Genomic DNA, 20,186 nt, shown 5'->3' with positions numbered 1-20,186 from the left:
GAAAGAGCAGCCACACAACTGCCTAGCTCCTGTCATTTTCAAGGCTTCTGAGGGCAATCCTTTGACAGCAGCTTCCCTTTGGCTGTTTCAGTGGCAAATAAAGGAAGCACAATTAGCTCAGAAGTAGGCAAATACAGTTAGTATGCAGTTAACCAAAGTACAGTTAAGGGTATGAACACAAGTATGTTTGGAGCTATTTCAAAAGGGCTGGCAGCTGCTACCTTCTAATTGTTGTGTGTGGACAAGTTGAGAATGATACAAACAGAGCAAAACTGCTCCATCTTTCAACACTGCTTCATCCAGCGTTAAAGTTGGAGCAGTTTTGCTTTGGTTGTATCATTCTCAGTCTGCCCAATTAAAATGTAACAGCTACTGCCCCATCCTCTTTTGAAACTGCATCAAATGTATATGTTGACACCTAAGTTACAAAGTTGACAGTGGGACCGAAAATGCTATCTTCTGAATATTCATTTAATGAGCATGCACATAATGAGGGTTTGATACCATATTGGGCAATACACAAGAAACCCAGGATTGGCATTGTTATCCAGTTAACAAATTATGCACTTTTCTAGTATGTATGTATGTAAGTGGATTATAATGTAGCTGCATGTAGATTAGATACTAATATAGGTGAGTGTTAGGAGCATTAGGGTCTACACAAGAAGAAAGATTTTCTATGGGAAATTCCAATCTATATTTAACCTAAATGGCTGAAAACCAACCTTCCCATCTGTTGTCTGAAATATTTCAGTTTTGTAAACTTTGATATAATTTTTTGCTGAACATTTCAATTAAACTTAAATTTTTAAATCAAATTTCATTAAAACAGTACCCCATTTTCCAACTCAGGCTTTTACATATATACATTTTAGACAGATATGGCATCTATGTTAGTCTGCTGAAGGCCTATCTATCTATCTATCTAGGCCAGAAAATAGCCCGTACCATATACACATAGATTATCAAAATTATTTGGGGCAGCATGTATCATTGTCTAAAATTGTTTATGGTGCTTATCTTCTTTACAGGTTGCATCTGTGCTAACAAATTTTGTAGTTTAACCAGCAGCAGTTACAGGAATATACAAGAATTGTATATATATATATTTTTAAAGTAGGTTAATTTAATATTGGCTTAAATAATGCTAATTATTCAGTTAAAAATAGCTGGTACGGAATAATGTTTATCCTGATGGATTGGGGCCTGCAACTTATTTGGAGATTGGATTCCAAATCATCTCTTTCTTTCCAGTTGGTCGAATTGTCTTTGAATTATTTGCTGATATTGTACCTAAAACTGCTGAAAACTTCCGTGCACTGTGTACAGGGGAAAAAGGACTAGGACTTACTACTGGAAAACCTCTTCATTATAAAGGATGCCCCTTTCACAGAAGTAAGTTTGAATCGTCTTTATTTCATTGTTCTTTCTTGAAATAATGTTTTAGGTTAAAAGTTACGTAATATTTAGGAGTACTTCAAGATTTTAAAGTAAATTATATCAGTATTGTGTTAGTGATACATGGATTTCTAACAGTGATCATTATCTGCCGATATGGATGCTCTTTACAATGGTGTAAGTTGTGCTGGTGTCTCGTGAACAAAGAACCAATTTTCAGAAGGTAACTGCCTGCAGTAGGCACTGTTATGCTTACATGGTAAGGGCACCAGCAGTAGCCTATTGTATTGAGCTAATAGCTGTCTTGGGATAAAGCTGATCAAAGCTGGATCACAACTTGGACATTACTGTAACTTACACCTGCATATGGCTGCTTCTTACTTTCAGGGAGGGAACTTTTCCCTGAAGAAGGACAGCTTATGCTGTTATAGAGCTGTGTATCATGTCTACTCTATATTTACACTGGTGCAAACATATCTTATCTGCATGCTAAATTAGGGACTAAATTTATGTAATTGGAAAAAACCCTCCTTGGTATTTTCATTACTTAAATCTGTTTGAATTAGTGATTGAGAAAATGGAAAAATGTGTCAAAATACAGTAGAAATACCTTTAAAATGATAAAGTGTAATGAACTGTTTTATTAAACCCCCCTCCCTCCCCTAAAAACATTAGTTCTTTGTTTGTTTTTTGAAAGAGAAGTTGTGGCTTAAAGAAAAGTAGAACTGCATTGTTGTTCCCTCTATTTTATTTTATCCTTTTTTTCTGTACCAGGTTTCTAGCTACTGTTTCCATTGACAGATTGGTCTGTTAATAGCTAATGGGAGTTAATAGCTAATATGCTGAGAGTGTAGGGGGATGCTACTTTAATTAGAGCAGCTCCAAGAGCTGCTCTAATTAAAGCACCCCCAGTGTCTTGTGTATCAGTGTCCCTGTGCTTCAAAATGGCGGTGGGGGTGCTTTAACTAAAGCTTGTTTGACTCAATTACAGTGTGTCAGCAGCCTCTTGGCGTGTCTACAGGTACCCACTGATACATGGATTAGGTGGTAGTTGTTTCACTGTGAATGATACCTTAAGCGAGCAAGGGAATTCTTTTGCTCCAGGTCTTTATTGATGTTTCCCCGCAAGACAATAAGCAATTAAGTTATTAGTGAAGTCTGTTTTGCAGTCCTAGCCATGGGCTCCACTTCATTGTATGTGGGCATTGTTTTAGTACAGTAAATAAAGATCATTGAGTAATGTAAAAATATAAACAATACTAGCTGTGGCCTTTGAAGGCTTTGTTGCATGTTGAGGTAATAAAATGCTGAAGCTTTTTGAAAAAAAAATGTTCTCTATTATATTTGAGGATATAAAGTTTTTAGAGCTATTAATTTTCTTTTTTTTACTTTTTTGTCTGTCATTAAAGCATCTTAAAGGGCCTTCTGAAAGTGGTGATACTTCTTTATTCATTTTACAGCTGGTAAAACAAGCACAGGGAAGTCCAGTGACTTACTCAAGGCTCCTGACATTGTCTCCTTTTATAGCCTATAAACACAGGAAAGTACTTTGCAGATACTGACCAATTTGGTGATGTGGACTTCTGGCTGAAATGTTGAAGTCAGGTCAACAATGAAGCTTAGATGGAGTAGATAAGAAGTGGTTCCAGCTTTGTTTGGACATCACTGATAGCTGTTCTTGATTTTGCATATATGTTCCCTTCGAGATTGCATTTCTTTCTATTCCATCCTTCCTTATTAGAAGGAAGTTCTTGATATTAATGACTAGATTTTGAAAGTATTCAGGTGTCTCAAACTAGATGCCTAAATATCTTTAAAAAGTTAGGTCTAAGGGCATATGGTTTGTCACTGCTATTGTACAATGCCATCTGTGAGAAATTTGAATGGGTAATTTTGCTTTTGATTTATTAAGGCACAATAGGGCCTGAATTGCTGATAATAATGATAGTTGAGTTAGGGGTCTAGTTCAGATGGGAAGGGAATTAAAATTCCTGTTGATAAAGGGAGGCTGGTCTTCATCTTTGAATATAATCTTATTTCCTTTTTTGCATTTTCTATGATTCATATTTTTACTTTATAGTTATAAAGAAATTCATGGTCCAGGGCGGAGACTTCTCAAATCAAAATGGCACTGGTGGAGAAAGCATCTATGGTGAAAAATTTGAAGATGAAAACTTTCATTACAAGGTAAAGTCATTGGAAATGGAAACTGTTTCCATAAAACTGGTTTAGAATGTTCTGTTCCACATTATTTTAACTATTTGATTTGTCAACTATTTCATCTGACCCATCTCAAAATGTCTTCTGCCAAATTCTGTAATGAAAAAGGATCGAGTTATTATGGGAAACACAAAAATATGTGATATGGCAGATTCTCTCTTTAGATCTTAATCTTGTAGAAAATTTAAGATGAGAAATCCCTTGTTTGAATTCATGCATATGTTAGCATCAAACAGATCTTAATACTTTTTGTTATACAAAGAAATTTGTATATGAAAATTTGCTTCAGAATATAAAGTTTTCTACTAATCTGTGCATACTTTTATTTAACATATTTCCATTCCCTCAGCCAAAGTTGTTGGTAACACTCAAACAATTTAAAAAATAAGGCAACAACTATTTTAAAAGTCAGGAACAAAATGGCATGTAACCCACTGTACTCATTCTTTTACCCCTAAATATAGTTCTAGTCTGAAAGTCTTGTTTATAAACAAGCTCTTTGAGTTTACATCAGTGTGGATCTGTCTGTGGGTGTTTGTGTTCTTCACGTGTACAATAATTATTTTTGAATACTAGTTTATTTTGGGGCTGTATATACACCCTGTGCTGTCCCCTGTTCCTGTGCGAAGGCAATAAGGGACATAGTGTCCATGCCCAATGCCAGTCTGTGGCAATGAGACAAAACTCAACAAGTGTCTGAAAACCACTTCCAACTAAACTCATTTCCTTTTTAACTTTTTGATGAAGAAATCTCCTTCACTTTCAATATTCCTAGTGTTTTAAAAGATCTTTTTCGACAGCCACTCTACAGCTGGGCGACCTGCTCTAAAGCCTACTGCTGTATTGAATTTTAGACTCTGGTTTAAATACCACCTGATCTGTAACAGACTTACATTAGTCAAAAGGCATATAGTTAATGCCCGTTCTGTTGGGAGAAAGGTTGCATCTCAGTAAGCGGGTTGAATGCATATTCCCCATGAGGACCAGCATAGCTGAAAATGTACCTACTTGAACAATTGATGCATGTCACTTTGGACTCAAACAAAAGACTGAAGAATAGAAAGGATCATCTTTAGGGGTGCACCAATAGAGATTTTTGGGGCCAATACTGATATCTGATTTTTTAAGAGGCATATTGGCTGATACCGATCCAGTTTTTGATAGTGTATGGAGAGCTGCCTTCAGCTGGTAAGTCTGTTATGGCAGAAGGGGAGGGGGACAGATCAATCTCCCCCAAATGGTGAGGGAAGAGGCAGTGGCAGGCGCTGCCCATCTGGGGTGGGGCGCAGGATGGAGGTGCAGCTCGTCAGGGGGTGAGGGGGAGGGCTCCAGCCGCTGCTTGCACCCCGGGAGGGTGGGGCGTGTGCCCTCTGGATCTGTGTGGGGTGAGCAGACAGGTTGCAGCTGCGGGCTGGAGCCGGGCTCTTCTCGCCAGGGGCTGGGTTCAAGGCAGGGACTACAGAGGGTGCTGCAGCCACCCCAGATTTCACCGTAGCTCCCTCCCAGCGCCGCTGCGTGCCCGGTGCAGCCTGGCTTTTCACAGCTCAATCCCTGCTTCCCCCCACGTGCCAAGAAGAGCCAGGGCTGCGCTGGGTGCACAGAAGCAGTAGTGCTGGGAGGGAGCTGCGCTCCCCCCCAATGAGCTGCACCTCCATCCCATGTCCTGTGTGGGGAAATGCAGGTTGAGCCGGGGCTGCGCTGGGCATGCGGTGGTGGCACTGGGAGGGAGCTACGGTGAAATTTGGGGTGGCTGCATCCCCTTCCATAGCCCCTGCTCCGAGACTAACACCCAGAGAGAAGAGCCTGGCTCCGGCCCACAGCTGCAGCCCACCTATTTGCCCTGCACAGATCCAGGGGGCACATGCCCTGCCCTCCTGGGGCGTAAGCAGCAGTGGAACCCTTTCCCCCCGCCCCCCCATGAGCCACGCCCCCAGGCCTGGCTGTGAAGCACCTGCCCCTGCCTCCTCCCTCACTGCAGGGTGGGGTTTGATCTGTGCCCCCATGCTCCTTCCCTCCCTCCTCCCCTTCCACCACAACAGATTTACCAGCTGGAAGCAGCTCTCCACACTGCCGGGCTCTGCTGCTCATTGCTTGAGTACTGTGCTGCGGCTGTGCACGCACACAGGCATTTATCAGCCAAATTATCAGCCCCATGGGGCTGATTTCCAATACAGCTAATTTTCTTTATATCGGTACTGATCTGATATCGGACCGATGAATCAGTGCACCTCTTAATCATCTTCAGTGAGTGCCGCCTCAAGCAGGTACCGTTCCCTGGGGCTGAGCAGTAACGAGAAAGAAAATTATATCAAAAGTAATGCTTACTACCTTGGTCCTGGGTTAATTGGCACTGGCCATTACACTAACGAGGACACTGGGCTTGAATAACTTGACCCTAGCACCCATAGCACTGATATCAACAAAACCAGTATTAGCATTCCAGTGCAAAAGCAAGGCTGATAGGAGCTGAGCAGAGTCCAGAAATGACTCCAAATGCAGGGAGACAATATTTCAGAAAGATAAAATGATACAGGACTCCCCCAGAGCCAGAGAAAGTCTTTCACCAGTAAGTAAACCAAGATCAAAATAAATCTGACAGAGACTCCAGTGCCAGCCATGGTATTGATTATGAGTGGTGTCCTTGCAAGCCTGATATAAGCTATAGGCCTAGAGTACAGTATGAATACAGTATGAATGAGAGCCAGCAGTGCGATGCTATAGTCAGCAGGGCAAATAATACTCTGGTGTGCATCAATCAATGCATCTCTAGCAAAACCAAGGAAGTGATTCTTCCACTCTACTTGGCATTGGGGAGATCACAGCTGGAGTACTGTGTCCAGTTCTGGGCGCTGCACTTCAGCAAGGACGTGGAAAAGCTCGAGAGAGTTCAGAGAAGGGCCACACACGTGATCAGACTTGCACGGCAAGCCATACGAGGTAAGGCTGAGGGACCTGGGACTCTTCAGCCTGAAGAAGAGAAGGCTGAGAAGGGGCTTGGTAGCAGTTTACCACTGTATCAGGGGAATACATCAAGGGCTCACTGAACAACTGTTTAGGGTACCCTTGGGGAAACCCTGGAGCAGTGGTCACAAACTCCTGGAAGACTGTTTCAGGTTCAACATTAGGAAAAACTTCTTCACAGCTAGGGTGTCCAAACTGGAATAAGCTCCCTTCAGAGGTGGTGCAATTGCCTACCCTGGAAATCTTTAAGAGGAGACTGGATAGTCATCTTGCTGGGGTCATTTGGCCCCAGGAGTCCTTCCTGCTTGGTGCAGGGGGGCTGGACCTGATGATCTTATGAGGTCCTTTCCAGCCTACATTCTATGAATCTATGAAAAATACCTGTCCACAAAGTCAGTGGTCCAGGCTGTGACTTGTAGCTATCACCTCCTGGATTCCAAAAGACACCCATGAGACCATCCAGAACTTTCCACTTGAGAAAATAAAGCTCTTTAGTACAAGCACAGATTAGGCAATCCATTCATTTAGACTCAAGCCACTTTGAAATTAATGGTTATTACACCCACTTCCTGTAGGAAGCCCCTACCCATATCATATCCCATCATGGTGGCTGCATATTGCTGGCTAGATTTCAGCAGTGACGGGTTTGTATCCATCTTGGATTATTCTGTTTGGTAGCCTAACACCTAATAAACACGAAGGTTTTAATCCCATATCATATTAGTGTAAACATGGCCTTGTAGCAGGAACCTGTAAACAGTGGTCCCTGTTTCAATGCCCTCTCTATAAAGGCATCAATCATGGATGTGTCAGGGTCAGGTTTCAGAGCTCACTTGGGCTAGGAATCTGGTTCCCACATGACAGGGAATGCATACGAGTCCTAGAGCTCAGAACTATCAGATTACTTTCCAAAGATTGGTAATGCCAAACTTTGGAGAAAATAGTCAGCTGTACACTATAGAAACAAACAGGGGGGCCCACACTTTGTTCCTCTCTGCCTACTGATTTCTGGAATTATTGGCATCAAAGTAGAGTAACTCTCCTGGGAGCAGGGTCCTCCCGCTCCCAGGACCCAAATAGTTAATTGGTGAACAACCCTGAACAGTCCTTGTACAGATGCATCACAAAGAGATAATCCATCAGTGGGGAATCACTGAAAAGTGATAAATCAGTTTTGTTTCAGAGGAGACCTGTGCTCACAGTTGCTACCAGATGCCATTTCTCAAGTGGAGCACAGAGGCCTGCTCTACCCCTTTCTGCCAATTGTTTTAATTCCAGCAGTGATTTCCAAGAGACGTTCTGGTCTCTCTCTTGGCCCAAGGCATTTCTGGCTTCTAGTTGTTAATCTAAATCCTACAACTCCTTCCTGGATATGATTTTGCAGCACTCTGGCCATATCCTCTCTCCAGACCCAAAGTTGCTGCACCCTATCACTCAGGCTGTGACTGTACATTCTGGTCATCTGATATGGAGATGAGTTGCACTGTGGGTGTGTCTACATGTTCATTAATGCACCATAATTATGGAGCATTAAGTTAATACCTGGTATTACACCTGTTTGTGTAGTACAGTTGACTATAATAACAGGTACTAATTTAATGCTCCGTAATTGGTGCTACTGCGCAGTAGCGCCGTGCATGCTCTTTTTTTGTGACACTGATGCACAGTAGACTAATTCTGCTGTGCATTAGCACATGAGCACAGTTTTTGCCTGCTGTGCTAATGAGCAATAGAATTAATCAGTGCATTTAGCATCTTGTGTAGATGCACCTTGTGTTTTTGTTATCAGTTGGCTGATGTACCTTACACAGAATAATAAGGCTTACTCTGTCAGAGCTCAAAACATTTTATGCCTGCTTCAGGCATGTGCCAGCCTCAGAAATCTGTAAGGCAGCAGTGTATAAAGTGACTTTTGTCTTTCAATTTAGCTACTATATGAGAAGACAAGGTTAGGAAAGCAGTGCTACATTTGCTCTTCCTGTGCAACTGAATTTCCTCTTACAGTGTCATGAGAGTGTACAGCTTGACAGTTACCTACACTGGACAATATAGTATCCAAAGAAGAACACTAAGGTAAACTCTAGTTCTTTGAGATGATGTTGGTGTGGATTGTATCCTGGCTTTCTGGAATCCTCAGCTATCACAGGCTTTGAGTTGTGAAGGAGTATGGTTACTTTTGCCCTTTTTATCCTTGCATAGGAGTGCAACGATGTATATGTATGCATCTCTGATGGATACTTAAAAATAAAACTAGGTTTGTACATGAGGTACAGATGTACTTGCATTGGGTTCTACACTGATGTACTCACTCAAAGAACCAAATCTATTGTAAGTATATTCTTTTCTGTAAGATTTGGGTAACACCTGTTCTACAATCTGAATTTCTAATATACGTACAGCATTTCTGCTATGGACAGAACAAAATACTACAGAGGAATAATCTGAATAGTGAGGAAAAGATTCTTTGTGTTGAATTACAGAGAGGCAAAATATATTTCACAGGAGTAAGATGTATAATACCTTTGTATTATTGGAATGTTTAACCAACTGTTTCTGCTTTATGCCTTTACGTAAAATAAAGGATGCCTTCCTGAGGGAAGAGGTATAGGGGAGAAGATGGGGAAAAGTTTTAAATGTAGCTCCTAGTCCTATGAACACCTGTACCTATATGTTAAGTGGTTTACATGAGTGGTCCGACTCATGAGGTCTCACACTTTTGATGTGTAAGATTTGCTCATGTATAATTATTTGCAAGTTTAAAGTGTAAATGTCCACATAATTTCCTCTTAATTGCATTACTGTTGAATCTGGTACTGTGGGGAGGGGGGTGTGTGTGTGTGTGTGTGTGTGTGTGTGTGTGTGTGTGTGTGTGTGTGTGTGTGTGTGTGAGAGAGAGAGAGAGAGAGAGAGAGAGAGAGCTAGCTGCTTCTAATTTCTGGCAGTCCAGTTGAAGAGCATCCCATCCAGAACATCTTAACTGACTTCTCTGTTTTTTCTTTTGGTCAATTAAATTGATCATAATCAAACAGCTGATACAATACTTCCTGTCAGTATCTGCTACAATTGCTGGCCAGTAACTTAAGGAAAAATAGTAAAAAAAAAATGCTGTTGGATGACTGATGTCAGGAAAGGTGAAGCCAAATGCAAATTGTGTAGCCCTCAAGCTTCTTGGAGTTGTTATAATTGTAGACATCACTCAGGATAGCCTACTACCTCTGAATCATGTAATAAATACTCTTGTAAAATAATCAGACCTGACTTAGATTAGTGATGGTGTTTTCTCTTGTACAGCATGATAAGGCAGGGCTGCTGAGCATGGCAAATGCAGGACCCAATACAAATGGCTCCCAATTCTTCATCACAACAGTGCCAACTCCTCACCTGGATGGGAAGCATGTGGTGTTCGGCCAAGTGATCAAAGGAATGGGTGTTGTTAAACTACTAGAAAATGTTGAAGTGAATGGAGAAAATCCTGCTAAGGTAGGTAGAACCAGAATATTTTGAGTGAATACTTTTTCTATTACCTGGAGTCCTATGAGAGAACTGCAGAATAGCTTTAGTAATGTTTTTCAGTAGGACTGAAATTATTTTTTGCTTCTGCTAAATGAAAACTAGAAATACATAGCTTTTAACAACTTCTGTGTCTCAGAACATTTCAACATTTTAAGATTAGCTTTCATTGTCTTCTATTGTAAAAATGAACGTTTTTGTTTTTTTTTTAATCCAGGCTAATAATCAAAGACTAGTGATCCTGTGTTGATGCCATTTACTAATCTTAAATAAAATGTTAAGATGGTAGAAAGTATTAAAGACCTTGCAGTTAAGTGTTTGTAATATCTTATACCTGGAAAAATTTTATACATGTTGACTAATTACTAATCAATTTTCATACCACCTTTCAAAAGGAAGGAGAAATTAATATCTCCACACTTCTAAGGTATGATAAAACAAGCATATGGAAAATGAACAAATTACAATGAATTAATGGAAGGGCAGACTTGCAGCACATTAGTTATTTTACAGTAACTGGGCACGTCTACATGTGCACTTTAATGTGCAGTAGCCTATTCTACTGCACATTAAAGCAGTGCATAAAAAACTGCTAATATGATAATGTGAGGTAGAATAGGCTACTGCGCAATAAGTGTCACTAAAAAAGCAGGGTTTGCTTTTGCTACTGTGCATTAGGGCAACCTAGTGCGTATTTATGTAGTACTTCACATTAGAGGCACTACATTTAATGTGCAGTAACAAAGTGCATTAATGCACATGTAGACACTCCCACTGTCTGTGTGTTTTTAGCTTGTGGTAAGTGGAAGCTAAACCTAAGGTAGCTTAGCTATGTTTTACTTAAGGCTTAATTGTCCCAATTTTAGTTTTCACTTACAACCAGTTTAGAACAAGCACAGCGTTGATTGGTATGGAGCACCTGGCATGTGACTTATCAAAAGCTGCAGAAAAAGTTAGAACTGTGATAAAAAAAGACAGGATTTCCACCTGCTAACTCGTGGTGGGTGCATCCTCTAAGGATCTAAAAAGATGGAGCAAACAGCAGTTAGTCCTGGGTGCTTACTGAATTTCACATTAGAGATGGTTATATTTTACTGATGCATTTATTGTGTATATTTCATATCTGTTCCTAATGGCTTAGGAGTGATTTGAGATAAGTTACTACACAAATTGGAAGTTCATTTGAATGAGAAAAGAACCCTCTGTCTCTGTGTACTGAGGTGCACATTCTTCCTTATGTTTACTTAAGGATGGTGACTGCCACCTCCTGTTCTGGCTTGGTGGTGACAAGAGAAAGCAGGTATACTCTATGTCAGAAGTGTTAGAATTCCTGTGAATTTGTTGTACTTGTGAGGCAGTTCCTTATTTATGGGGCTTGTACTTGTAAACTTTACTCAGGCAACTGGAGAAGCGAAATTCCAACACAGGAAGAATACACAAGAATTCCATGAGGCTGAAGTTACTGTATATTATTTCCTTTGTAAAAATACATAAAACATCACCATTAGAAAATGTGTTTGGATCCTAGTTGGATCTAGTTGGTACTATCTGTGGAGTATTTAATTTTTTTTGTCTAAACACATGGAAGATGAATAATCCCATTCCTATATTTCTTTCCATTGCTGCAGCTCAATTTCTTTCCCCAGAGCCCTTTCACACACTTTTCTTTGCTTAGTTTTCCTATCTATCTCTTTCTCTATTAAAATTGCGTATTATTTAGATAGTAAACCTTTTTCTTTTTCTCTTTAGTCCAAATAGGTCAGTATGCTGTAAGGGCATAAGTGGTGTAGTAAGATTTTTCTGTGTGGTTTTTTTTTAAATAAAATTTCTAATTTGAAGACACTAGGAAAAATAACTCTTACCCCATTAGGCTCATTACAAGTATCTTGATATGAACTCAGAACCAACCCCTGCTCTCCTGCACGTGAAAGATTGGGGTTGTATTTAATTGTGTTCCCAAGTAACCAAGACTCAGCCCATGGAGTCATGTCATTTGACTTCTGGGATTCCCCCACTGATCCAGAAATTTGACAGCTCTTGGAGCCACAGTAATGCTTTTACCACCCATTCTGCTGCCAAATTTCCAAATCTGAGGGGAGCCCTATGGGCCAGATCTGAAACATAAGAGAGCATGGAGCTGCATTATTTGACTGAAGTTTGGTGGTGGGAGGAGTGGTAGCTGCTGTGGCTTTGAGAGCTGCAGAAGTTAGTGCTGCCACTGCCCAATTCCAGCCCTGTGGGCCAGAATATGTGGCTTCTTGCTCTAGTTCTGACCCACAGACTGGAACCTCACTCCAGGTGGAGCCCATGGGGCCAGATGAGTTGGATACCACTGTTGATCCAATCTGCCTATCCAGCCAGTGGGTTTCATAGTTAGGGGAGATTAAAAAACATCTGGAATGTGTTGGTTAGGGATATAGAGGATGTTTTCACTGATCTTTTAACAGTACATAGTATCTCTGTCTTTTTGGAGTAGTGAATGACAATACTGCATGATAGACATGTCTTGTGGCTTTTTATTTTTTACAGTTGTGCATTATTGCAGAATGTGGAGAGCTGAAGGAAGGTGACAACTGTGGAATTTTACCAGTGGATGGTTCTGGAGATATCCATCCAGACTTTCCTGAGGATTCAGAAACAGACTTCAGAGAGGTATGTATTTCTCTTTTGAAGGTTGTTACTTAAGAAACAACTTCCTAGTATGCTGGACCATAAGGTGTATGTTGTTATATTTCTAAAGACTCTGTCAGGACAACTTAAATCTAGTGACTTACAGACACTGCTTTAGATTGTCAGATCTTACAATTTAATACTGTAGATTCAGTGACATTCCTGTAGTGCTAGCCGTGACCTGATATTTTCCAGTGACCATAAAGCTAAAAATAAAATCTTTCACAGAAATTTATTTTCTAGGCTTCTTTTCTTTGTTATTCAAGACTGTTTTTATTGCCTGAGTGACACGTTTCCAGAACTATAAAGCATAAATATTTAATAGCGGACTTTTGGTAGTAGTTTGCAGATTCTTACGTTCCTTCCAGATAGGAAATTGCAACACATTTTATTCACTATGGGTGCCTGTACACAAGCACGGAGGCTGCTCCAGTACGCATGTCAGAGCAGACTTGATTAATCGAGTCTCCTTGAGTGTGGCAATTACCATGCTGCAGTAGCCTCCTGCACTTCAAATATAAGAGTCTGCGCTTCAGAATGGTGGCAGGGGCACTTGAACTAAAGCTTGTCAAATGAGCATTAGTTCAAGCGCCCCCTCCTCCATTTTGAAGCATAGGGATGCTGATGCAGAAAGCGCTGCAGTGTCTTAATTAGAGCTGCTCTCGGAGCCACTCTAATTAAAGAGCGGCACCCCCTCCCAATGGAGCATGTGTGAAAGTGTCCTATGAGACAAAGCAATGTGTAGGCTTGCCTGCTGCAGGCAGGGTAACAACAGCCCAGCTACAAGTGAAATGGCGGTATCTGTTGCATGGAGTATATTCTGCCCAGAATAATGCTGTCCCCTCCATAACTAGTCCTTAATTTTGCAGATGGGCAAAGTTACAGTCTTTTTCTGTTTTACAGTTAAGTTACAAAGCTGATAGTGGGGCTGAAAGATACTGGTTCCTTAAGTAGCTTATATAGATAATCATGATCCAGATAACGAAAGTTTGTTACATTTGTAAAACAAAAGGCAAAAATTTGGACTGACATTGTGCTAGACAATTGGCTATCTTTTTCACCTATGGACGCAGAAAAGATTTGAGGGAAAAGTATTGTATGGTCATTGTTAGAGCACTTGTGAAGCTCAAATATTTGCACCATTATTTGGGGAAAAAAAGGCAAAGTACTCTAGGGAAGAGGTGGTCTTAGTGATATACCTTCTTTGCTAATACATCTCTTTGAGTTTTTTTGTAGATATAGGATATAGCCACATTTCTCTTTGTTCATTCTTTTTGAGTAAGGGATTTTGCCTTGTCATTGGAACGTGTTGAACAACTGTCTTTAGGATAAACAGATAAGTTACTGGTTGCGTCTTTACTGTAGTTATGTTTTGTGCTCTAATGGTTAGTTACTGTTGATCCTTATGTTCAACTCCAGTGGGAGTTTCATACCATAGAACAAGCATAGAGCGTTAACTACAGTATCCCAATCTAGATCTCTAATATTCTACTGGATATTGTTTTTCCTTTAAACTTGGGATTTCAGTCACTTTTGTATAACAGAGCATCTGGGATTCCACCATTATTTAGAGACAACTTCTAAATTAGTATAACTAATATAAGTTGCTACTTACATTTTATAGGTGGACAAGATTGTGTCAATAGCAGAAGACATAAAGAACATAGGAAACACTTGCTTCAAATCTCAGAATTGGGCAATGGCAGCTAAAAAGTATCACAAAGGTTTAAGGTAAGGACTTCATTATTGTAAGCCAGCTAATGTCTTTGATCATTGTTAACATTTTCAGGAAGTATTAGCGCACTTTTATTTCAAAATAATTTCAGTTAATAGGGTTTGTGGCCCTTGATATATTGGAAAATGATTTTTTTTAGTCATTTAGAAATGAGTACTTTGTTTTACAGAAAGGTCATCATGCACACTTGGGGTGAATTCTGGAACACAAAGATAAATGTAAAAAAAAAGTTGTCAACTGAATTAATTGCTTAATGCTGTCCCTGAATTCATTTATACTTAAAAACATAATTAGGTATTTACCTGTTGCTTCAACAGTCATTCCTCTTCCCTCAGAGCCTGCACTTTGGTCTTTCTGCAGATTCCAGTGTTGTTGTCACTGTCAACCCTGACTAGATTTCTGCTCTTGATTACATAATCTCCTGCTCCATCTTCCATGTCTTTTACCTTTAAGTTAAGAGTTTTTCTGGCTGTGCCTCACAAACAATTTGTCACTTTTTATGCTTTCCTGTGTTGTTTGACACAGGATCAGAGACCATCTGGATCTCTCACTTGTTTCCTCTGGAGTTGTTTTCAGCGTCATTCCAATACTGCAGTGTATACCTGCCTCCTTAATCATCACTGCTTCATAAAACTATGAATATTGTAACTCAAGAGCACCAGTGGCAGCACCAATTTGCCTGCATCTGTCTTTTAACCTATTAAAGAACTAAAATTAATAACCAAAGAGGAGGAGAAACATACAAAGCAAAAATCTCTTTTTTTGATAGCCCACATCAAACTTTCAAGATATTCTCTTTTAAGAAAAGTCTTTTTTTAGGAGTACTTAATATAGTAACATGAAAGTGTCCTTTCAATGGGAAAATGCAGTTGTGAATCAAAGTTGCAAAGAAACTCAGGCACACACAATGCCTAAAAAAAAAATCTCTTGTGTTTTGAAGTTGATTAGATTTCCAGCAGATAGTCTTTTCAAAGCATAACAAATTTCTACCTTGGAGAACTGCACTCTATTTACAATACCAAACATAGAAATCAGAGAAATGAAGAGCTAAAATGGACTATCAGGAGTCATGTAGTTCATACTACGGCACAATCAAGTATCTGTCCACCATCCCTGACACTTAAGAAAAATTTAGAAAACAAACTCCCAACAAAGGGGATTTAGAACCTGTCTTGGTAGCTTATTCCAGTACTTAGCTCTCCTTTACCATTAAAAAAAAATCCTAACATCTAACTTCATCTCTCAGGCTGCAAAAAAAGCCAATTACTTCTGGTGCTTTCTCTGCTGGACCTGGAAAACAAGCTTGATCACCATCTAAATCAGGTTTTAACATTGGATAACTTATACCAAGTTAAAAGTGGGACAAGCTTCCTTTCTTTAGACTGAACACATTCAACCTTTCAGAGAACCATAGAGAAGTAGGGCTGGAAGAGACCTCAAGAGGTTATCTAGTCCAACCCCCTGCCCAAGGCAGGATCATTCTATCCAAACTACCTTATATAAATCCATTGTGTAACCTTTTAGCAAAACTATACGGTCAACCCTGACACATAACCCAAGACATAACCTAACCTACTACGGATAAAGTAGGGGGACCACAGCAAGGCCATTTTCCAAACCCATTGTTTCTGTTGCTCTCCTCTAGATTTGCTTCTGTTTGTTTGCATCTTAAAGTTTGGTGCCCAGTGTTAGATACAGTACTCCAGTTGAGGCCTCACCAAATCTTGGAAGAGACCAATAATTACTTCCTATGTCTTACATATGATGCTCCTTTTATTGCACCCCAGAATGAGATTTGCCTTTTTTCAACACCACAAATTGTCTCATTCTGTTTGTGATCCACTATAACCCTTCCCTCTTAGGGATCCTTTTCTATCATGCAGCTGCCTATTAAATTACCCCGCATTATGTATTTGTGCATTTGATTTTTTCCGTCCTAAGTGGTGTACTACTTTGTGCCTGTCTTTATTCAATTTCATCTTATTGATTTCAGACCATTTCTCCAACTTGTCAAGATCGTTGGGAATTCTGATCCTGTCCACCAGAGCTCTTGCAACCACTCCCAGCTTGGTGTCATCTGTAAATTTTATAAATGTACTCTCTATTCTATCATAAAAGCTGTTAATGAAAGTATTGAATAGAACTGGACACAGGACAGGCCCTTACAGACCATACTTTATCTCCTAGTTTAACAGCAGACAGTTGATAAATACTCTGAGTACCATTCTTTGATCAGTTGTGTCCCTCAGTTTACGGTGATTTGATCTAGGTCATACACTTCCCTTCATTTATAAAAATGTCATGTATGAGTCAGAAACCTTACTAAAGATATTTCACACTTTGCTTCCTGCCCCTTACCCACCAGCCATGTTGCTTTGTGGAAAAAAAGGGTTTGATACAATTTGTACTGGATAAACCCAGTCGTTCACTGCTTTCTTCTGCTGTTCCTTTTCTCTTTTCTGCCTTTTGTTTCTTACCTTATATATTATGCCTGATACAGATGAAAAACCCTTGGAGTTGTGAGCAGATAATTCATATTTTAAATGTCATGCACATTTATGGTATTGTATGCAATTATGCACAACCCTTACTAAAAATGCGAAGTCAGAAAGTGAAGTAGTCAAAGTCTAGAAAATGCTAAAATTTAGGATGCACAGCATTTTCTAGTTTTTGAGCGTTTAAGTTAACACGTGTGAGCATTTGCAACGTTTCCTAGGTTTTTAAAGAAATCAAGAATTCTATTCTGTGGAGCTGAACTAATCATTGTGTGCTCATCTGCAGAGCTGGAACCTTCCTATCTGCCATAGGGATCACTGCTGCTTGAAACAGAGTTAACTGAGAGTTACTAGATTGTGATCTAACCTTTGAAAGATGGGACCCACAATTTTTCTGTGGGTTTCAAAGATATTTGCTGACAGTGGAAGAATGTGGAATCTCAAACCTTGGGTTCTGCTCCAGGTTCTGGGGCAGGGTGATCAAACCTTTCTGCTCTTTTTTTCCTTGCGTTATTCTAGTTCTGCCTGTTCCTGCCAGTTTTTGCCCCCATCTCATTTTGCTGGAACTCTTTGTTCACAGTCCACTACTCCAGGTTTTTTGACATACTTTGTCTTTGATCTTCATTTTCCCATAAAATTGCAGCTGTTTTGATACGTCATGGGTGGGGATGCATTTACAGATTTTTTTTTTTTTTTTAAGCTGGGTCCCAATCCACTTGCTAGAAGCTGAGGGAAAGGACATTTGATTAGTATGTCAAGTGGAATGGCAGTGAGGGGTTAAGGGAAGATGGGGTTAATGCTTGTATGACATGCTGGATTGTAGTGTAATGGCTGCATTTTGCATGCTCTACAGATTTTGTTCCTCTGTTCAGTCTTAGATCTGAGTTCAAATACTCCTGAGTAGCTAGCATAAGTGTTGTTAAATATTTGGTGAAGAGGAAGGAGTAGAGTTTCCTGAGCTGGGTGGGGGAGGGGGGGAAATATGATGTTGTATTTTGCTAAAGAATATGATTTCTCCTACATAAGTAGGTTATATTTGAAGAGGACTCAAAGTCCTCATGCCATTTAGAACAATGTGTGGGTGGAAAAGATGCTGTCAAAAAAGAGGAAGGGTGGTAAATCACAGCTAGTTCTTTGAAATCTTCCTTTTCAAACATCACTTTTATCTTGCCCTCATAGAGTTGATAAAGATAACTAATCTCCAGATAGCTAATCTCCTGAATTCTAACATAAGGTAGAATTTAACTTTCAGGGCATGGACCAAATTCATCAGTTGCATATACATATTTGTATGTGGCAGCTTAACTGTGATGGGTGCCTTTTAAAAAAATGTTCAAGTTAATGAGCCAGGAATGTTAAACTATTTTCTACTGACAATTCAACTTTTGGGGAAGATATGGATGTTAGAATCATCACTGTGTCACATAACATAATGGGCATGTGGAAATTAGGTATTTAAAAACTGTGATAGATGGTGGGTAAATATTCTTTGCATACTTTTTTGGTCAGATAGCTGTGGGCTGAAATAAGATAGTGTTGCAAGTTATAATAAGTCATATATCTTAATACGTATTGTTTGTAAACTTGCTTTTTGCAGGTACCTGGAGGCCTCTGAAGCTGTGATAGAAGAAGTGGATAAAGCAAAATTGAAGACTCCAGCTTTGACCTGCATCTTAAATGTTGCTGCTTGTAAACTGAAACAGTCAGATTGGCAGGGAACCATTGAAAATTGTTCTGAGGTAAAATTTGATTTTTTGTTATTTTCAACTTGCATATAAATACATGTGTGTCCATTTATATAAGTTGTTTTAGTTACCAGACTAGAGTATTTGGAAAACAGAGGCTGAAATCAAAAATCTCAAATAATTACAAAAGGATCATTTTCCTGAAATGAGTTAATTAAAAGACCTGGCACATCTGGCATAACATTATTACATTACTAATTTTTTTCCTACTACTTCAGAAGAAATATTCTAAAAAATTGTTACAATGTACGAGGTATGCTGTGCTTCTCAGTCTTAGTTACAGGGAGCAGTATCAAATTGTATGGCACAAAGGATTTATTTCAGAAAAAAGAACTTTTTTATAGGAGTTTCACAGGCAGAAAATTTTAAACATGTTCTGAAAGTGATTGTCAGTATTTTATAGATTAATTGATTGCTACTTTAACTAAAAAGTCTGTACTAGCATAGTTGTGGAAAGAAGACGGCAACAAGAAAGCGCAGCACAAAACAGAGGGAAACAAGTAATTGACATAAGAGAAGGTGGAAAGCATGGCTTGTAGAGCTAATGACAGTTATGAATTCCAGTACAGTAAGAAAAAAAAGAAATGTTGGCAATTGCATATAGGCTCCATTACTGGTTAGAGTATAGGAAAATTATTAATAATGCAGAAAAGACAGAAGTATTCAATATACATTTCTGTTCTGTACTTGGAAAAAGAAACAAGATGATGAACTACTTTTCAGTCCATTAGTAACTGAGGACTTATCCCCTGTCAGTAACAGAAAATCAGCAGGTCCATCTAATGTGCCGCCAACAATCCTTAAAGAGCTGACCAAAGAGATCTGTCTTACTGATGTTGATGTTTAAAAAATACCAGAATGTGGGAAAATGCCATAAGACTAGAAGTAAGTTAGGATTGTGCTAATATTCAGAAGGAGCAAGTGAAATGACTTGGGTAAGTACAGATTAGTTAGCTTGGTATTTATCCTAGGAAGAATAGTGGAAAGGCTGAAATAGGATTGAATTGAAAATTAAATGAAATATGTAATGTTATTTAATTCCAGGCCACATCTTTATGGAAACTTCATGGAGATTATAGGTTTAGTTGACAAAAACAACGGCATAGGTATAATCACATTGTTGGAAGTACCGTATTTTCGCGCATATACCCCGCCCATGGGTATAAGTCGCGCCCACGTATAACCCACAGGAAATTGTATTTTTGTAAATAAATCCATGTATACGCCACACCCGTGTATTCCCCGCGGCGGCGTATACACAGGGAGGCGGCACAGCCCGGCCTGCGCCAGCAGCGGCGGCACAGCCCGGCCTGCCCAGGCCCAGCGGGGAGGCTACACAGCCCAGCCTTCCATGGCCCCAGCCCCCGCAGCAGCGGCAGTGCAGCCCGGCCTGCCCGGGACCCAGCGGGGAGGCGGCACAGCCCTCCCCAGCCCCCTCAGCGGGGGGCGCGA

General features: G+C 39.9%; 1 protein-coding gene and 1 long non-coding RNA gene across 4 annotated transcripts in view; one reads left to right on the top strand and one right to left on the bottom strand.

The window, feature by feature from the left end:
- The window catches only part of PPID (peptidylprolyl isomerase D), a 29,375-nt gene that overhangs the window by 2,091 nt on the left and 7,098 nt on the right, over positions 1 to 20,186 (top strand). For all 3 annotated transcript variants that reach the window (XR_003093954.1, XM_006023160.3, XM_006023159.3), the window contains exons 2-7: positions 1,255 to 1,395; positions 3,479 to 3,585; positions 9,871 to 10,059; positions 12,619 to 12,741; positions 14,384 to 14,490; positions 18,587 to 18,728. Coding sequence is in view for 2 of the 3 variants with exons in the window: in XM_006023160.3 (XP_006023222.1) it covers positions 1,255 to 1,395; positions 3,479 to 3,585; positions 9,871 to 10,059; positions 12,619 to 12,741; positions 14,384 to 14,490; positions 18,587 to 18,728 (809 nt within the window). In the remaining variant the exon portion in view is untranslated. The remainder of the gene's footprint in view (positions 1 to 1,254; positions 1,396 to 3,478; positions 3,586 to 9,870; positions 10,060 to 12,618; positions 12,742 to 14,383; positions 14,491 to 18,586; positions 18,729 to 20,186) is intronic.
- LOC112550237 lies at positions 3,622 to 16,477 on the bottom strand. The gene is made up of 3 exons (XR_003093955.1): positions 14,797 to 16,477; positions 14,375 to 14,465; positions 3,622 to 3,712 (listed from the first exon to the last, which is right to left on the bottom strand). It is a non-coding gene; the product is annotated as an uncharacterized LOC112550237 (long non-coding RNA).

Source organism: Alligator sinensis, unplaced genomic scaffold (assembly GCF_000455745.1).
Source record: "Alligator sinensis unplaced genomic scaffold, ASM45574v1 scaffold1223_1, whole genome shotgun sequence".
Classification (NCBI taxonomy): Eukaryota; Metazoa; Chordata; order Crocodylia; family Alligatoridae; genus Alligator; species Alligator sinensis.
This window is presented reverse-complemented; position numbering and strand designations above follow the sequence as displayed.